General features: G+C 35.5%; 3 protein-coding genes and 5 non-coding genes across 9 annotated transcripts; 4 read left to right on the plus strand and 4 right to left on the minus strand.

Moving 5' to 3' along the window:
• Positions 1 to 306: 306 nt before the first annotated feature.
• On the minus strand, positions 307 to 3,552 carry unc-98 (Zinc finger protein unc-98). Its single transcript, NM_076883.8, has 7 exons — positions 3,484 to 3,552; positions 3,358 to 3,435; positions 3,157 to 3,267; positions 2,858 to 2,926; positions 1,934 to 2,068; positions 1,709 to 1,891; positions 307 to 905 (listed from the first exon to the last, which is right to left on the minus strand). Exons 1-7 carry the CDS (start codon positions 3,505 to 3,507, stop codon positions 573 to 575), a joined length of 933 nt encoding a protein of 310 aa, NP_509284.2. The 5' UTR covers positions 3,508 to 3,552; the 3' UTR covers positions 307 to 572.
• pcyt-1 lies at positions 2,290 to 10,988 on the plus strand (the record flags this gene model as incomplete). 2 transcript variants are annotated; one of them, NM_001038450.5, is made up of 6 exons in its annotated part: positions 2,290 to 2,309; positions 8,701 to 8,909; positions 9,173 to 9,289; positions 9,339 to 9,712; positions 9,759 to 9,896; positions 10,437 to 10,988. In NM_001038450.5, 6 exons carry the CDS (start codon positions 2,290 to 2,292, stop codon positions 10,665 to 10,667), a joined length of 1,089 nt encoding a protein of 362 aa, NP_001033539.1. In that variant the 3' UTR covers positions 10,668 to 10,988. The 2 variants fall into 2 exon arrangements, with proteins under 2 accessions (NP_001033539.1, NP_001033540.1); NM_001038451.3 differs by lacking the exon at positions 2,290 to 2,309.
• F08C6.18 (uncharacterized protein) lies at positions 3,523 to 3,561 on the minus strand (the record flags this gene model as incomplete). The annotated part of the gene is made up of 1 exon (NM_001361816.1): positions 3,523 to 3,561. The coding sequence occupies one exon, from the start codon at positions 3,559 to 3,561 to the stop codon at positions 3,523 to 3,525; it is 39 nt and encodes a 12-aa protein (NP_001348803.2).
• Positions 10,989 to 11,002: 14 nt separating the features above from the next.
• F08C6.16 lies at positions 11,003 to 11,133 on the minus strand. Its single transcript, NR_071527.1, has one exon. It is a non-coding gene; the product is annotated as an Unclassified non-coding RNA F08C6.16 (non-coding RNA).
• A 2,345-nt stretch (positions 11,134 to 13,478) lies between these two features.
• Positions 13,479 to 13,612, plus strand: F08C6.14. The gene has a single exon (NR_071528.1). It is a non-coding gene; the product is annotated as an Unclassified non-coding RNA F08C6.14 (non-coding RNA).
• Positions 13,613 to 13,952: 340 nt separating this feature from the next.
• F08C6.15 lies at positions 13,953 to 14,365 on the minus strand. Its single transcript, NR_071529.1, has one exon. It is a non-coding gene; the product is annotated as an Unclassified non-coding RNA F08C6.15 (non-coding RNA).
• On the plus strand, positions 13,960 to 14,232 carry F08C6.10. Its single transcript, NR_071530.1, has one exon. It is a non-coding gene; the product is annotated as an Unclassified non-coding RNA F08C6.10 (non-coding RNA).
• A 945-nt stretch (positions 14,366 to 15,310) lies between the features above and the next one.
• Positions 15,311 to 15,442, plus strand: F08C6.8. Its single transcript, NR_071531.1, has one exon. It is a non-coding gene; the product is annotated as an Unclassified non-coding RNA F08C6.8 (non-coding RNA).
• Positions 15,443 to 16,068: the final 626 nt, after the last annotated feature.

Raw genomic sequence — 16,068 nt, forward strand, 5'->3', positions numbered from 1 at the left:
GTCTCGCTATCATCATCTTATCATTTTTGCTATCAAAAAATCGGTTGTGGGTTGTCGTAACACATCACAGAAGAAAGATTGATTGTGAGAGAGCCGGACAACATTTGTGCTAGCGGTCAATGTCTTTCCCGCTTAACATGGTCCCAATTGTACGATTGACCAGGAATCGATATTTCAGGGAAAGAAGAAAATACCAACAAGACATGACGAGAACAGTATTTATAGAGTGTGTCTGAGTGCGTTGGAAACACACGATTTTTGTGCTTTGTAGTCAATTGTAGTTTATGTTGAACACAAAACGAGTTTCTGCTGCTGACCGTCTTTATAACGAGCGTCTTAAAAATGTGAGGAAAAGACAAAATGACAAGAAATGAGAAAACGATAACACTAAAGAAAAACGTTGATTTAGTTGAAAGAAAGAAATATGAGTTATATGAAAGAACCATATCGAATATACATTTTGAAGGACAAATATTGTTAAAGCTAGCCGATGTTGAAATATATATATATTTTACAAGATCTGGATAGATTTAAATACTAAATTAGAAAAATTTTAAATACTCAGGGGTTGCTCAGAATCGCGGAGTCACGTATCCGCTTGTTCTTGGGAATAAATAGTAGCTTCTGGAATCAGTGTACCCAACTCCTTCCCTTCCCATCATATAACGAGATGCTCGAGGATTGAAGTACTTCTCTCCACGATGACTGTACATGTGATATGCAAGACCACGACTGTCAGAGTAGCTTTTCGAACAATATTCACAAATGTATGGTTTTGAACGAACGTCGTTGTACACTCGGAGTGGATGCTTCGGCTCGTATCCTTCAGTAACGAAAGCTGGCTGTGGAAGATCTTGCTCGGAGACCGGTAGGACTCGCTTCTTGCTTACTTTTATTGTGGTTGTCTGAAGTATTTCAAATTATATTGGTAATCTTCATTCTTCTCACAAATGTATTCCTTGTTAAAGTAAAAAAACGGTTTCGGCTTTTTTTCCGTGTGATTTTTAACAAAACCAAACGAACGAAATTTGAAATACTACTTCTCAAAAATTACTTAAAAACTTGTTTATGGGGGTTCAAAATTTTGAAAAGGCAATACCCAAATTTCAGTCAAAAACTCGAGTTGTTTCAATTTTTCCCAGTCACAAAGACTTAGGTAGCAAATTGTGGTAATTTTTGGTCCCTAATTGCTTGAAACGTATCTTCATTAACAAAACAACGTAAGGTAAACGACCAAAACATGTTTTTAAATTTGGAACTTTCTTCGGTTTCATAACTTCTGTTTCATAACGTTTTCTTTTTTTTGCACTGAAATTCCATCTGTTTAACAGTTGTGATGCAAGAAGTAAGTGCAGTCGTATCAAATTGCACCCTCTCACAGGCTATCAGCAATTTTTTTTTGTTGAGAAAAATATTTTTTTTACGTCAGAAAGCCAAGACACACAAAGTTTTTGTTCACAATTTTCTCACATCAAGGACTATGAAAACCAAATACAAAATTGAAAAGCGAATGGCTGGATGAAAAGGTTTTGATAGATTTTGAGTCGAAAGAACTGAAGAATAAAAAATCAAACATTAAAACAGCCATAGCTAGATTCTGTTGATTTTTTTCCGAGAAGTTCGTAATTCAGATTTTGTTTCAAAAAGCTCTACTGATTAGTAAAATCTAGTAAATTTATTATTTCTCAGATTTCTCAATTAGACAAACCTCTGGAGCACCTATCAATTCGAGTGGATCGTCCGTGTGCTTGTGATATAACATTTCCGTGTAAGAAAAGAACGTCCTTCCGCATTCACACTTGTACCCGTCAATTTCTGAGTGCTGAGCGGCATGATATTCCAGTTGGCAAGCAAATTCAAATGAGTCTCCGCATTTTCCACAGACATATGGCTGAAACAAAGAGTTTCTATAAGTAATCCAGCGAATGAAAACCTGTGAAACGTCATGTATTCTCTCGTGTGCACGGAGAGTGTTCATGAAGTTGAATGTGAGTCCGCAGAAACGACACTTGTAGAATACAAATCCGTTGTCATCTTTTTGCACACTAGTTCCGTCCTGACGCACTTCCTGCAATAATCACTTTTCATCGACTAAAAGAGTCTCTTTTTCATTTAACGCCTTCTTCATTCCCTCCCTTCTTCAGTTTTTCCTTCATCTTATATTTTTCTTCCTTTTATTCCCATTTCCCTCATTCTTTCACATTCAAGCTGTCAATGCTCACATCTATATTCCGCACATTTGGTTCGTGTGCTGAAAGTGAGCGCATCAACTTCAACAACAACAGCAAAATGTTTATTCACAAACAAGAGTAAGTCAACAATACCCATGTGAATTAGCTTGGGAAAGGAGAAGAATGGAAATGGATAGGTTGAAGGAAAAAAGCATAAGGAGCAGCAAGAAATTATATTCCAAGTTAGTATTTGAAAATGATAAGAGAAAAATAAAATCACAAACAACAAAAATCATAATTTGTTTTTTTTTCTTCTTAGCATCCTGCTGAGCTTTCTCTTCCAACAAATGTACAGGACATGGTTACTTCGACAATGGGCTAAATTTAAATTAAATTAGAACTGAGTTTGTCTTTGTGTATTCTGGCAAATAAGTTTTTACTAGTATGCTAATTATAAAATTAGAAAATAAAACCTTTTCTAAACTATCTAAAATTCAGCAAAAAATTAACAATTTCTCTCAAACAACTCAAAAAATATAGTTTCATTTTCTCCGGAAATTTTGCCTGTACAAACCTATAGACTACATTCCTAATCAATGTTTTTTTAATTAAAAATTATTCAAAGCACGAACTATTCAACAAAAAATGCACAAAAACACACACTTCATAAAAACAATAAAACAAACCTGTTGATCACTGCCATCCAAAGCACCGCCACTCGATTTTGTTGGAGTTTGAGCACTTGAACTTCCGACCTACAATAATTTACTTGATGCTTTTAAAATCAAATTAGGATGGCGCTGTTTTAAAGTATTTAAGCGTTTTCAGACACTATTCAGATAATTCAACATTTTTTCACTTGTATCCAAGGGTTGAAAAATGTCAGTATGAATCCAATCTTAAAAACATTTAAAAAAATTTGCCTTAAAACCTATCAAACATTTCAATCTCTGAAATTCTTTTTTTTAAATTTTACCAAACTCACATATGCTTCAACTGTTGGGGCAACAACTTTCATGATCTCTTTGGGCTTTTCCTTATTTCCATTTTCTGACGATTCTCCATTGATGCCGAAGGTTTCTAGACCATGAACCATCTGGAAGGTATTTTTTTAATCATTTCGCAATACAGACACCCCCGCGTTTTTCTCCGGTTTTTCCGTCATCTCTCGGTTTCTCTAACTCACTTCATTGTTCTTCACGGACATCTTGGCAAGATCACAGGCATTCATCAACTCTTCGAAGTCATCTCTTTCCTTTCTTGCCTAAAAAATTCAAATTTAAGTAAAGCTCACAGTGATCAAGAACAATACCTCTTTGAAGATGTCGTCATCCATTGTTGTATCTGGATATCAGCGGTTAGTCGTCGGAATGGGGGTGAAAATTGTCAGAGGGTAGAATGCTCGGTGTGGCTAGCTGGGGTGCTCAACACACAGTGTAAACTCAAGAGACTCGTCGCGATCGAAAAATGCGAGAAATCGCCTCTGCAATCTCTGGATCTGATGTGCTCTTTTGAAATGCTCCCGCTCTCTCATTTCCTTTCCTCGTTGGATGTTTTGCGGGACACTTCTGTGTCTGCAGTCTCCCTCAATCTTGCTCAACTGTCTTAAAGAAGAAAGAGATCTTGACGACACAAGTAAAAAAAGCGTCTAGATTGCAGTGCTCGACATAACTTCAAAGCGGAATCATGTTTCTGAAATGAATGGCACAGATGCTAGTGTTTGTGGGTGACATACATTTTGTGTAGTACGTTGAACACGTGCAAATGATTTGGAGATGTGGGTACAAACAAAAGAAAGAGTACTTTTTTTTTGAAATAATAATCGAAAAGGATCAACGAAGTTTATATTTTAGAAATTATTCAATATGAATTGTAAAAATATTAAATTACATACTGTAAAACTATTATTTGAAACTATGCAGGATTATGAAGCTATTGTTTTAAATGTGAAGCATCGGTCAGGGTGATTTTTTGTAATCACTCCTTTATACAGTGATAAATAATCTAAAATAATTTTGCTTTCAAAAAGGTAGTTATCATTCAGTTTTCACAAATCACAATCTTGGAACACGGCAAAAATAGTTTTTTCTACATACAAGTTTCATATTCTAACTATGATTTGATCATTTGTATATACATATATTGTAGACATTTAAAAAAATGCAGAATTGCTCTAATATTTTTCATAGGTTCAACTTATTCTAGTTGTGGCAATTTACCACAACTTTGAATGAAAATTCTCAAGAATCTAAACGGTTATGTGGGACTTTTATGACTTTTAATTGGAATAAACATTTTACTGGAGCTGCACCACCTTCTGGATTGATCGGATCTTTCTTTCATGCATCACAAGCGGGCTAAAAGTGCACCAATGTTGAAATTTTACACAACAAAAATGCATTTAATTGTTAAATTTTTAACAAGTATAAAGTAACCAGACCCTTTTTCATTAAAAAACAGTTTTCCGTATTTCCTCTATTAGTCTTGCAGCCTCTATTAGTCTTGCAGTCTCTAATAGTCTTGCATCCCTCTTTTTTCAAGACCAGTAGTACTTTGCGGAAACGTCAGCAAATTTGATATTTTTGAGAAAATAACCTAGAAAATGATCAAATAATTTATGAAATATTGCAAAAGTATATATTTTTATCGTTCAGCAAGCTATCGAGTTAAGTTTTCAACAAAAAATAGGTCATTTTTTCAAAGATGGGGCATTCGAAAACTAGTCTTGCAGCCTCTAATAGTCTTGCAACCCTACAGACCAATGGAAAATTAGTCTTGCATGCAAGACTAATAGAAGAAATACGGTATATGAAACAGTCTCACTACTCGGGCTAAATATAAAGTTTTAAAAGAGAACAAGCGACTCACTACGAAATTTGTTTTTTTTTTCCAGCACATTTTGAGTCAATACGTTTATACCACGAACCAATAGCCCTACTTTATAAAATCCTCTCTTGTCAGAAAAGCCGGACCTCCTAGATTTCCATACTTACTGTGTACTTGTGGCCTCACAAAAACTTCTTACATAAGTATCTTCCCTTATGGAACAGTAAAACTACATTATTACCGGTTAAACGTTCCCGCCCCGCCTTCGCAGCGTTTATTAGCTTTTTACCCCTTGATAAATTTCAAGGGGTAAAAAGCTAATAAACGAATAAATAAAAATTTAAAAAAACTGGTACATTTTAAAACGTTTTTATAGGATCAAATTATTGGTTCTTTTTTTAATACTACATTCGTTTTTAGTGTCAAATATTAATTTCATTTTGTGGGCAGAGGAACATTTTGAATATGAATTTAGAACAACGCACCATGTCTATATTTCCGGTTTCTTCGCGTTTATTATCAGAGAATTACCTGAAATCCATCACACTCGATATAAAATGCCTTAATTCATAACTTTTAAATTCAAATGACAAATTCTATCTATTTTTATTACCAAGTAACAGTCAACATATTTTGTCTAGTCCGTCAATGAAAACATTCCAACTTTCCGTCTCAAGTTGATGAATAACTATGAAAATGATTTTTTTAAAATCACCTTTATCGTTTTCCAATCCGAAAATTAAACTTTCAATCCGAATTCCATCTTTTCCAATAAACGTGCATTACCGCAGTGGTGGCCGCTATCAAATGCTATGAAATCAGAGTAGTTCCAGAGTCCAGAGTCTCATTTTTCATTCTTTTCTCTTCTTCTCATAAACAACTAATTTCTCTCCCAGCAAACCACCCTAACATTTTCTGTAATGGTTCCTCTTGACTTTTGCTCTTAATGCACTACACCGACTCGGCACGTCATATTTTCATGGTAGAGAGAAACATGAAAAAATGAACACGAAGAATGACCTTTTTGTATAGTGATTCTTTGAGTTGTATCTTTATCAGTTGGCCTCAATTCTTTCGTGTCAAAGAGAAGAAAGTGTGGACAGATTGAGGGGAAAATGAGATAAGAGAACGTTTGGCAAGCAATAATGGATGGGTCAATGAAACCTCTAAGAGTACAGATCTATTGCGTCAATTATGGCATGAATCAAATCACCTCACTAACTTTCGTTTTTTACCTTTGTACCGTTGGGTTTGGAGTTGTAATGGGTGTTCAAGAATCCTAACACTAGGAGCAAAACTTCTATCAGAAAAGTTGTGTAATAAAAATTTATCTTGCCGTTTTTTTTCAATTAAACTTTTGAGCAGTTGGGGTCAACCAACGGAATCTTATATATTTGAAGAAACTTTGGTGGCTCTGCAATAAAATAATTTACAAGGTGAAGTATGTGTTGTTATGATTAATAGTGTTTTCCAAACGTTATCAATGTATTTATCATTGGTATATCACATCCATTCTTTGAAATCTATGATCACTTAAAATAGTTTTTCAAAAATTTTCTTTGACGCGTATTGTTGATAACAACAATGACAGTACCACTTTGGCAAACAAGACTAATGAGATAAATACTATATACCTATGTAAATAAATAAAGTTTATCCAAAATTATCGTTCATAACAAGTGCTTTTTAAGATGTGGAATTTAAGTTTAGTTTTAATCTGACAATTTGTGTTTTTTTATAAGTTTTTAGAAATGCAAATGAAACTGCTATCATAATTTTGACTTATCAATTAAAAAAACTTTGACGTAACAATTAAAAGGCACACGTTGTTTTTGGGTCTCGCCACGATCTTATTCATAATGACCGCGTCAGGTGCCAAATTCTACAGACTTGTTAAAAGTGAAGTAGCACCACTAGGGAAGTTGTTAAAACTACTTATAAGGTGTCAGTTTAATCCAATATCAAAGTAAAATTTTCAAAAAGTTGTTGAAAAGTTGTTATTTTGTTTTAAAATGATCTTTACTAATTTCTTGCCACTGTTTTGGTAGTCTTCGATCAAACAATTTTACATTGGTATTTTATAGTCTACTAAGTAAGTAAGTAAGTAAGTACTTATGTTTCAACATTAATTTCAAATACAAATATTAATATTCCCCCATTGTAGGGATTCGAACATGCGGCAGTCTATAGTTTTCTCAAAAAAAAGCAATATCAGTAACTCTCAATAAACCTTTTGTATATTTTTTCGAAAGGTTTCACTATGAAATTTTGTAATTTTTGCACAATTGAAGTGTTTTTTTAAGAATGTCCCTACTGGTGATACTCCACTGTTAACTGGATGTAGAAAAATGTTTATAAAACTTCCAATATCTAAAAGGCACCAGAAAGCCAAAATTTATATTTTCTGGCAAGAATAGACACAAACATTTCAATTCCTTAGACCTTCTCATAATTTCTTTAATGACTCATCTGTGACTTTCTTTTCTAATCGCGCATTCAAATCTTCTTCTTCATCTTTACCACCTCTCTCTCTCTCTCTCTCTCTCTTTGGCCCATCATTTCCCGTGGCCTCCATTTTTTTGTGCGTGGTGTCATTCGACCACACAAACAAACACAACGAATGTAGTAGTATAACCTGGTGGCTCATTGCCCAGATGGCTGTTCGCCGCGTGTTGCGCTCTGTTCGGCTGCCCTTCTGCTTGGTTTTTGTCGTCTTCTCAAGTTGTTTTGTTTTTTTTTCTTCTTTTCTCTGTGTCTCTCTGCTTCTTATCCTTACAGCGTCTTAATTATACGCTTTTTCGGAAGATGCTAAAAAACAAAAAATATAAATGCTAACATTTTTTCTTTAGTTGCCTGGGTCCCATCACTAGTTCTGTTTGCCCATGTGTCACATATTTTTTTTGCCATTTTCTCTTGTGTGTTGCGAAACTCGAAACAAACAACAAAGAATTAATGCATTAGCTGAGACATTTTTTTCCATTTATTGTTGTAGTTTTAGAGTTAAAATTATGCGTATAATGTTCACGTCAGATTTTAGATTTTCAAAGAGTTTGTCAACTCAAAAAAAAGTTTCAAAACTTAAAAAAAGCCTTTGTTAAGAAAAACTATTTTTCTGTGAAAACATCGCTTAAAAAGGGAACTCAAAAAAGCAAAAAAGCAATGTGCCACGTTCATCTTTTATGTTTCTTTTTCCGCTCCGTCCAGCGTCTTTTTTCCCCCCATTCGCCTTCTCCATCGACCCTTTCTAACACCGCTTCTTCCCTTATTTTCACTAGTTCTCTAATTCGAAAATTTTTGCACGCACTCTCCATTGGCACGTTTTGCGTGGCTTCAACTCACAGAATTTTAAATTTGTGACATCACTTCTTTAAAAATTTGCCCACGTGGCGTTGCACACTTTGTCAGGCTCGGCTTAGGTCGATTGTGAAACTTTGGAAGTAGAAAATGGTGCGATTTCTCTGAATCGCACGATAACCGAAGACTTTCGCCCTTGAGGCGTTGCGCTTATCAATTTTTTTTACGCCTTTTGATAAGTAGAACACACGTACTTCGCAATTTCGTGTGCTTCTCCAAATGAGAAAATAAAAAACCATGTCTACTCCCCCTTGTTTTCTAGTCTACACAAACTTTTGTGTTTCTATTTTGTTATTCGCTTCAAAATTAAATTCCTAACAAGTTTCATATTTAACCGTTGATCGTTCAGAAAGATGCCACAACGAAAGAGAACAATGGACTCACCACAAGAAGAAGATGTGGAGGTGAAGAAGAAGGCGACGGAAGTGGAGTACGTTGTCAGGTCGTTGGCATCAGATGAGCCAGCTCCATTTTCCGACGAGGCGTTGGCGATTACGACAAGAGAAGCGGTGGATTATTCAAAGAAAATAACTTTGGCAATGGCAGAAGCTAATGAGGGTGAGAATTTTTAATTTGAAAATATTATATTGGAATATACTTGAAATTTCTAATAGTAAAAAGGAAAATTAGCCATTTGCGAAAATTTGCGAGTTATAACTAGAAAATACCGTCTACGTTCTCGAAACATTTGAATATTAGAAAAAAAAGAGTGTGTGCACTTAAAGAGTACAGAAGTTGCCACGACTCTCTATTACTCAGTTTTTCTTCGTTTTTTCTCTTTATTTGCTTCAAAAATATCTGTAGCTTTCTGTAACTTACAGCTGGCCGACCTGTGCGAATTTATGCTGATGGAATTTATGATCTGTTCCATCATGGGCATGCGAATCAACTTCGCCAAGTGAAGAAAATGTTCCCAAATGTCTACCTTATTGTTGGAGGTTTGATTTTTTAATCTTTTTCAATTATGATTTTCATTTCAAATTTCAGTTTGTGGTGATCGCGACACTCACAAGTACAAAGGAAGAACAGTCACTTCAGAAGAAGAACGTTACGATGGTGTTCGGCACTGTCGGTACGTTGATGAAGTCTACAGAGAGGCTCCATGGTTTTGTACTGTCGAGTTTTTGAAAAACCTTAAAGTTGATTTCATTGCTCATGACGCTATTCCATATGTTGCACCAGGAGAGGAGGACTTGTATGAGAAGTTTCGTAGAGAAGGAATGTTCTTGGAAACGGAACGAACTGAAGGTGTCTCTACAAGTGACGTCGTCTGCAGAATCATCCGTGATTACGATAAGTACGTGCGTCGTAATTTGCAAAGAGGATATTCACCGAAAGAGCTCAACGTCGGATTTTTGGCGGTAAAAGTTGAGAATTTCGAAATAATAAAAAAATTTTATGTTTTAGGCAAGTAAGTATCAAATTCAAAACAAAGTCGACTCGTTGAAAAGCAAGGGAATCGAGCTTCTGTCCACCTGGAAAAGCAAATCAGACGATATCATCCGGGACTTTATAGATACATTCCATAAGGACGGAGGTTTGAACGTAAGCCATTTTTTTCAAACATCAAAGAAATCAAGATAAACTGATGCATAATGATTTTTAAGAGGAGCACTGCAAATTTGAAAAAAAAACATGTACGGCACACGTATTTTTGAAATATTACCTGACAAAATTATAGTAATGGTACGAAGTGTGTAAACTCGAAAACTTTCAAAAAAAAAAGTTGAAAAAAAGTTTAATTCGGCACTGGTACTTCAACTCCAAACAATTTGGCACCTAGTCATTGTGCTAATTTCACGGAACTAACAAATGCTCTTAACTTCTATATTCGAGAATTGTGTAATGTCTGTACCCCGAACTGTTTTTAACAAACCACAGTATAAAAGGATAGTTGATGTGGGAAATGTGTATTGGTTTCCAAACAAACATTTTGTATAAAGAGAAACTGAAAAATTTGGTGTGGGAAAAATTCCAATTCGTTTCGAAAACTTTTAAATTTAAACGCATTTTGGGAATCAGCTAATAGACTTCATTCTCAATTTTCTAATACCTTGCTCCAAAATGAAACACTTTAATTTTAAGGCATTCGGTGGACGTCTGAAGGGAATAATGTCAATGTCTCGTTCACCATCACCATCTCCTCACGAAGGATCTCCAACCGGTATCGAGCATCACCTCGAAACTCAGGACGAAGAAGAAGAAGAGGAGGCACTGGAAGAGGAAAAAGTCGTCGAACAGAAAATTGTAGAAAAGAAAGAAGTCGTGAAGAAAAGGTCCTCTAGAAATAAGGCAAAGACTCCTTTGGAGTATTAACTTCATATTTTTCAGCTCTTGACCTAAAAACGTATTTTTTTGATTCATCTCCTTTCCCTTCTCAATAACTTTAATATTTAATTTTTTAACTATTAAGTTTCTTTGTTTTTATTGACATCTTGCAAGATTTGAAAAGAAATTCAAACTAAAAAGTGTAAATATAATTTTGTTCATGACTACACCCAACATTTGCTGTTCTCATGACAATTGTTCGTAAATCAAGTGTCTGAAGTTTTCCTACTATTTTTTTTGGAAAAAAGTATATAAGGGTTTCCCTCTGCATTTTTGTATTTTCAATTAAATGAAGCTTTCATAAATGTGTGACAAAGAAGAACCGGTAAAGGGAACAGGAACGACAGAAAATGTATCCGTATTTGAACTTTGCATAATGTTTGCATTCAACCAGTAGTCCAGTGTAATATTAGCCACCCCGCGGTCGCCTTCACGGTGGTCGAGATGAAGCATCTATCTCCGTTCAACTGGTTCCTATCGCCTGTCACTTTTGGTATGTGTCGGAAGTGTGAACAAACAATAAAAAATGATATTGAATTAGAGAAAGAAAAGAGGAAGACTGAAAGATGAAAAAAAAGAATGATGTTCCATGAAATCGTTTGCATTGTTAGATTTGGTTGGAAACACGGAAAAAATTGAATTTTCAACAACTGATCAAGAATCTTTTTGAAAATAATGTTGTACATCTGAACAAAGAATAATTGTGGTTTAGTTAATTTTTAAATTAGAAGGTTACAAAAATTATAGTATCAAACAAATGCAATTTGTATGTAATATTTACTATTTTAGTATTGTAGTAACTGATAATTTTGCACTGACGTGTTCCCAGTCCCGAAATTATAGAATTGTCAAAATTTGAATGAAATATTTTTATATTCTTCAAAAGATTCGAGTAGACCTTAAATTGTTGAAAAAAGTCAAAAATTGAATATTTTCATAAAACTATAGGAAATTCGGATTAAAGTTTGTTTTTATGTAATACTAATACTGGAAGTATGGGATATTTCATAACAATATTTATTTCTCAAAACTTCATTGATTTTTTAATTTTTTGCAGGAATTAAAAAAAAATTTAATCTATTATGACTTCTGGTGAAATTAGTTCATTCTAAAATGTATATTACTTCAATATGAGCTCAAACTCCTAGGCATTACATAAAATTCCAAAAATTTAGTTAAATCTATTCTGCAAGCAAATACAGTTTATTTTCTTTTCAGTTTTTCAGCTTTCACCAAGCATAATAGTTATAGAGTTTAAAAACGTTTTACTTTAGTGACTATAAACTTTATAGTTACATACTGTGTATATCATTTTTTGAGAAAGCAAAAGTGAACCGTTTTACAAATATATATTTTTAGTCGAATGCCTCTGTTTATTTTGATTAAAGTTTTATATTTTACAATATGTTATACTCTAAATTACAATGTTCATTAAAAGTCTAAAAAAATCAAACTTGTAACTTCTATAGGAATTACTTTGTAAATTTCTTAATCTCAAAGACAATCCGCACCCAAATTACTTTCAATCTTGTCGATGCAAGATCAGCAAAAAAGAGGGACAGTAAGTACTATAGCACAGAACATCTAAAACCTTTCCTGACAACTTAAGTATCTTGCACTTTTGTAGTGAATCATTGCAGCATGAACCCTGATGCACTTTGAATTTTTATTGTGTTTTGTAGGACACCGTAGACCATAGTAGTAAAAAACAGTTAAATTCGAGGTCCGTTGAAGGATAAGAACAGTTTTACTGAGCGCGTGGGCGTCGGTATGTGATCAATATTTAAAGTGGAAAGTGGAAATTAGTTGAGAAATATTTTGCTGTTCGGGAAATGCAAGATATTCGAAATACCGTGTTCTACATCAGATCTACCACCCACGTTTTTAATGAATAATGTGCCACTTTCCAGTAGCACAAATCATGTCGCCAACACCTAAATCTCCACAACCAACAAGCCCATTATTCTTCTCATCTTACGGTACGACAACGCCAACGCACCTCTATTGGAATTCAAGATGATTTGAATATGTATCGCGTGGTGTGGCGTAGGTGCCTCGCTATCCGATTCCCGTCAAGTTTGATGTCATTAAGTGTCGAAATGGTACATTGGGAAAAGAAAGCGTCCACGACAAGTTAAGATATGGTAGAGATTCGGAGAAAAGTTCAAATTCATTACGTGACACATATTCTAGATTTAGTTTATTTTTAAAATTGCTAACGTAGTAACTGTACCTCAATTTTTTTTTAATTTGACAGAATTCACACGTGAATTTTTTTGTATTATTTACGACCAATCATTTCTAAGCCTAAAAATGAACATAGGACTGGAATAGATGATAATACGTTGATAATTACAAAAATTATTCCATTGAAAACATTTTAAGATACATCTACTAAACAAGTACCGCTTGTAAAATTTATGTCACTTGGCACTTGATAAATGTTCTCAGATTTATATGGTTTTGTTGAATGGCCAAATAATAAATGGTGGTAAGTTTGTGAAAACTATTCAGTTTGTAAAAAATTATTTTCTTGAAAACACCAATTTTATAGCGCATCTAATGCTTTAACTTGGTAAGTTTAGCTAGTAGTAGCGAGTTAGTTAAAACTACACAATTTCAAAACAACAGTACGATTTAGGGTTCTATCTAGTTTGTTCTTGAATCGTAGTTTTACCGAAACGTTCATCGTCTTCCAAATTGTATATTCTGATTCCCTAAACCAAATCCTTGACCATCTTGCCCATAATCCCCATTGGCATACATATTACATACGGGCAGACAAAAAGAGACACGGAAGAATTATGTAAGAATAATTGTTACTGTTAACCCCCACCAGACGGTCTGGTCTAGTGGTTCAATAAGCGGATTCCGACAATTTCCGAACAAAAATTTTGACGTGATGTCTTTTGTTGCGTGGCTTTCCGGACAAGACTCAAAAAATGACATGATCCGAAAATAGGACAACAAACAAAAACAAAAGTCATCGCGGTGGTAACTGACACGTGTCTTTCAATTTTTGATGCAGTTAAATTCTCGACCACCCGGTTATTTCCACTTCCGATGCCTGTTGTACTTTTTCAAAGCGATTCTGATGACGAATGGGCAAAACCGGCGGACACATGGATTCTGTTTGCACAATACATCGCGGTTCTCAGAAATAGAAAGGATCTAGGAACATGTGACGATCGGAGCGCATCTCGCTTTTCATGGTTACGTAGGCGTTCATAGGGCGCTCCCAGAATAGAAACACAAGTTGAAGATGTTTTCTGGCAACAACTGCCTAGACAACATTTCCGTCCCTTTATGATATTGTCGTGTTTTTGAAAATGATTACTGTCTCTGATTGTCGATGATAGCAGTTGATAATTGGGTGACAGAAATGCTCGACGACAAGGTGATCAATCAAACCGTTTGAACTTTGAGGAGGAGTGATAAGGAGTAGTTAACTGATCTCCGCCTGCCTGGCGGATGTCAACCATGTTTCTCCCGAGGTCTAATCACCTAATTAAGACAAATTGAAGTATACACTCGAGACTTTTTTCTTCGTTTATTTTTCTCAAACTACACAAACTGTAACTCTTGATTAGCATACTTTGAAATCTCAAAATGATTGTTCTGGTGAAAATTCAACGTTGATTAGCTTAATTCAAAGTAAACCTTCATGGGTCAAAGATTTCAAGTTTTCTTCAACTTGATCGTATTGTTTCACAACGTGTTCGACTATATTCGATATAAGTTTTGTCGATACTCAACATATGATCACTGGTCATAACAAGTTGGCACCGGGTATCAATCATCAAGGGCTATCATCTTCCTCTTTTTCCAGGCGCACCGAAAACCTTGGGTCAGTCTCTAGACGCTGCCCTCGGCGCTCTGAAATAAAATGTCAGAAATCCGTCAAATGGAAAAGTGAGGAAAAAGCTATTAGTGTCAACTTTACTTGACCGTTCCGACATTGACCAATTATGAAATTCAAACTACAAAATGAAGTGGCAGTGACCAGAAAAAAACGGATTGAGTGAGAAGGAGGGAGAGAGGTGAATGAGTTAATAAAAAGGCGGAGAATTAGCAGGCAGGATATAATGATGATTGTTCGTCTTACTCTTACATATTTCTTGCATATTACTCTGATGATGTACGCTTAGCACAGTTAATTTGTTGTGTTCTGCAAAGCTTATTTCACCGTCCGGACTCTTTTGTTTTTTTTTCTATTACAACTGCAACTGCTTTGACTGTCCAACCTCCTGACTGTGTTCAGTCTTGCAGAACTAAATAATCCTCTTTATAAAGCTGGAAAACTTTTGAAGTCTTCCATTTTCCAGAATGACCCACATCACGATCTTTGTTGAGTTCTTCCCAGTTACTTCCTTACTGCCTAATTTCTTGGTCTCATCGCTGCAAAAAAGTGTTTCTTGTTCCTGATCAAACCAAAAACGGAAGTCACAGATTGCTTAGGTACTTGTTTGACATCAGACTCTAGAGTCAAACGGCTTTTTTAATCTGAAATTGTGATGACAACATACAAAGGCGTTAATTAATCAGCCGCCCACACTATCCGGTAACACCGAGACAGACTCTAGGATGGTCTCTTAATTAGGCGGGAGGAGCCCCACCCACTCATATCAGATGACGTGCATCAAACCATACATGATCTCGTTTTCTTGAACCTCTCCTTCCGCTTCATGTCTACATTTCGTTTTTATTCCGTTCCTCCTAATGTCCTCCTCGGTAATCACGAGTCGTTTGAGGGAAGGAGGTGGAGAGAAAGGGGCGGAGTCTCTAGGTGTCGGTCGAGAGCTATATTCAAGACGGTTTGAGAGGCGGACCGGTCATTTTCAGTGCTACCACAATTCTTCTTTCATCAAGTAACGTCGTCGTCGTCGACCGAGACGTTGTCACCCACACACCACCACACACACACACAATCTCTTCATTCAACTTCTTGCTTCTTTCCGATAGGTCTGTTTCTTCTTTTACTTCGTTTTTTTTTCGTTTTTCTTCTTCCACTCATTTTCTTTTCCATCTCCTTCTGTATTCGTGCTGTGCGTGTATCGTGAGTGTATGTATCGAAGAAGAAAGAACGACTAACGACTGCAGGCAGTGAGTGTAGTGTGAGTGTGAGTGGATGGCGTGAGTGTCCGTGGGTTCTACAGTAGGGCACGCCCACATAGACGAAGCAAACCCGAGGAAAACGTTTTGGGGCTACGGGAAGGTGTTTCGCCCAAAAAGACTTAGAGACCCATCTGCAACCCACGGATATTTTCCAATTTTTCTCAATTTGAATAGAACACTCATTTTTTATTTATTCCTAACACTTACCCCACTTCTTTGTATTTTTTGAATACTCCGCCTTGTTTCAGTGAAGTTGCAAGGAGGATCAAGCTGC

This window comes from Caenorhabditis elegans, chromosome X (assembly GCF_000002985.6).
Source record: "Caenorhabditis elegans chromosome X".
NCBI classification, from domain to species: Eukaryota; Metazoa; Nematoda; class Chromadorea; order Rhabditida; family Rhabditidae; genus Caenorhabditis; species Caenorhabditis elegans.

Coding starts and splice junctions, on each gene's coding strand:
- unc-98 (NM_076883.8), bottom strand. CDS start 3,507: ATGGATGACGACATCTTCAAAGAG. Junction 2,927..3,156: donor CCCCAACAGTTGAAGCATAT/GTGAGTTTGGTA, acceptor AAATTATTGTAG/GTCGGAAGTTCAAGTGCTCA. Junction 906..1,708: donor AATTGATAGGTGCTCCAGAG/GTTTGTCTAATT, acceptor GAAATACTTCAG/ACAACCACAATAAAAGTAAG.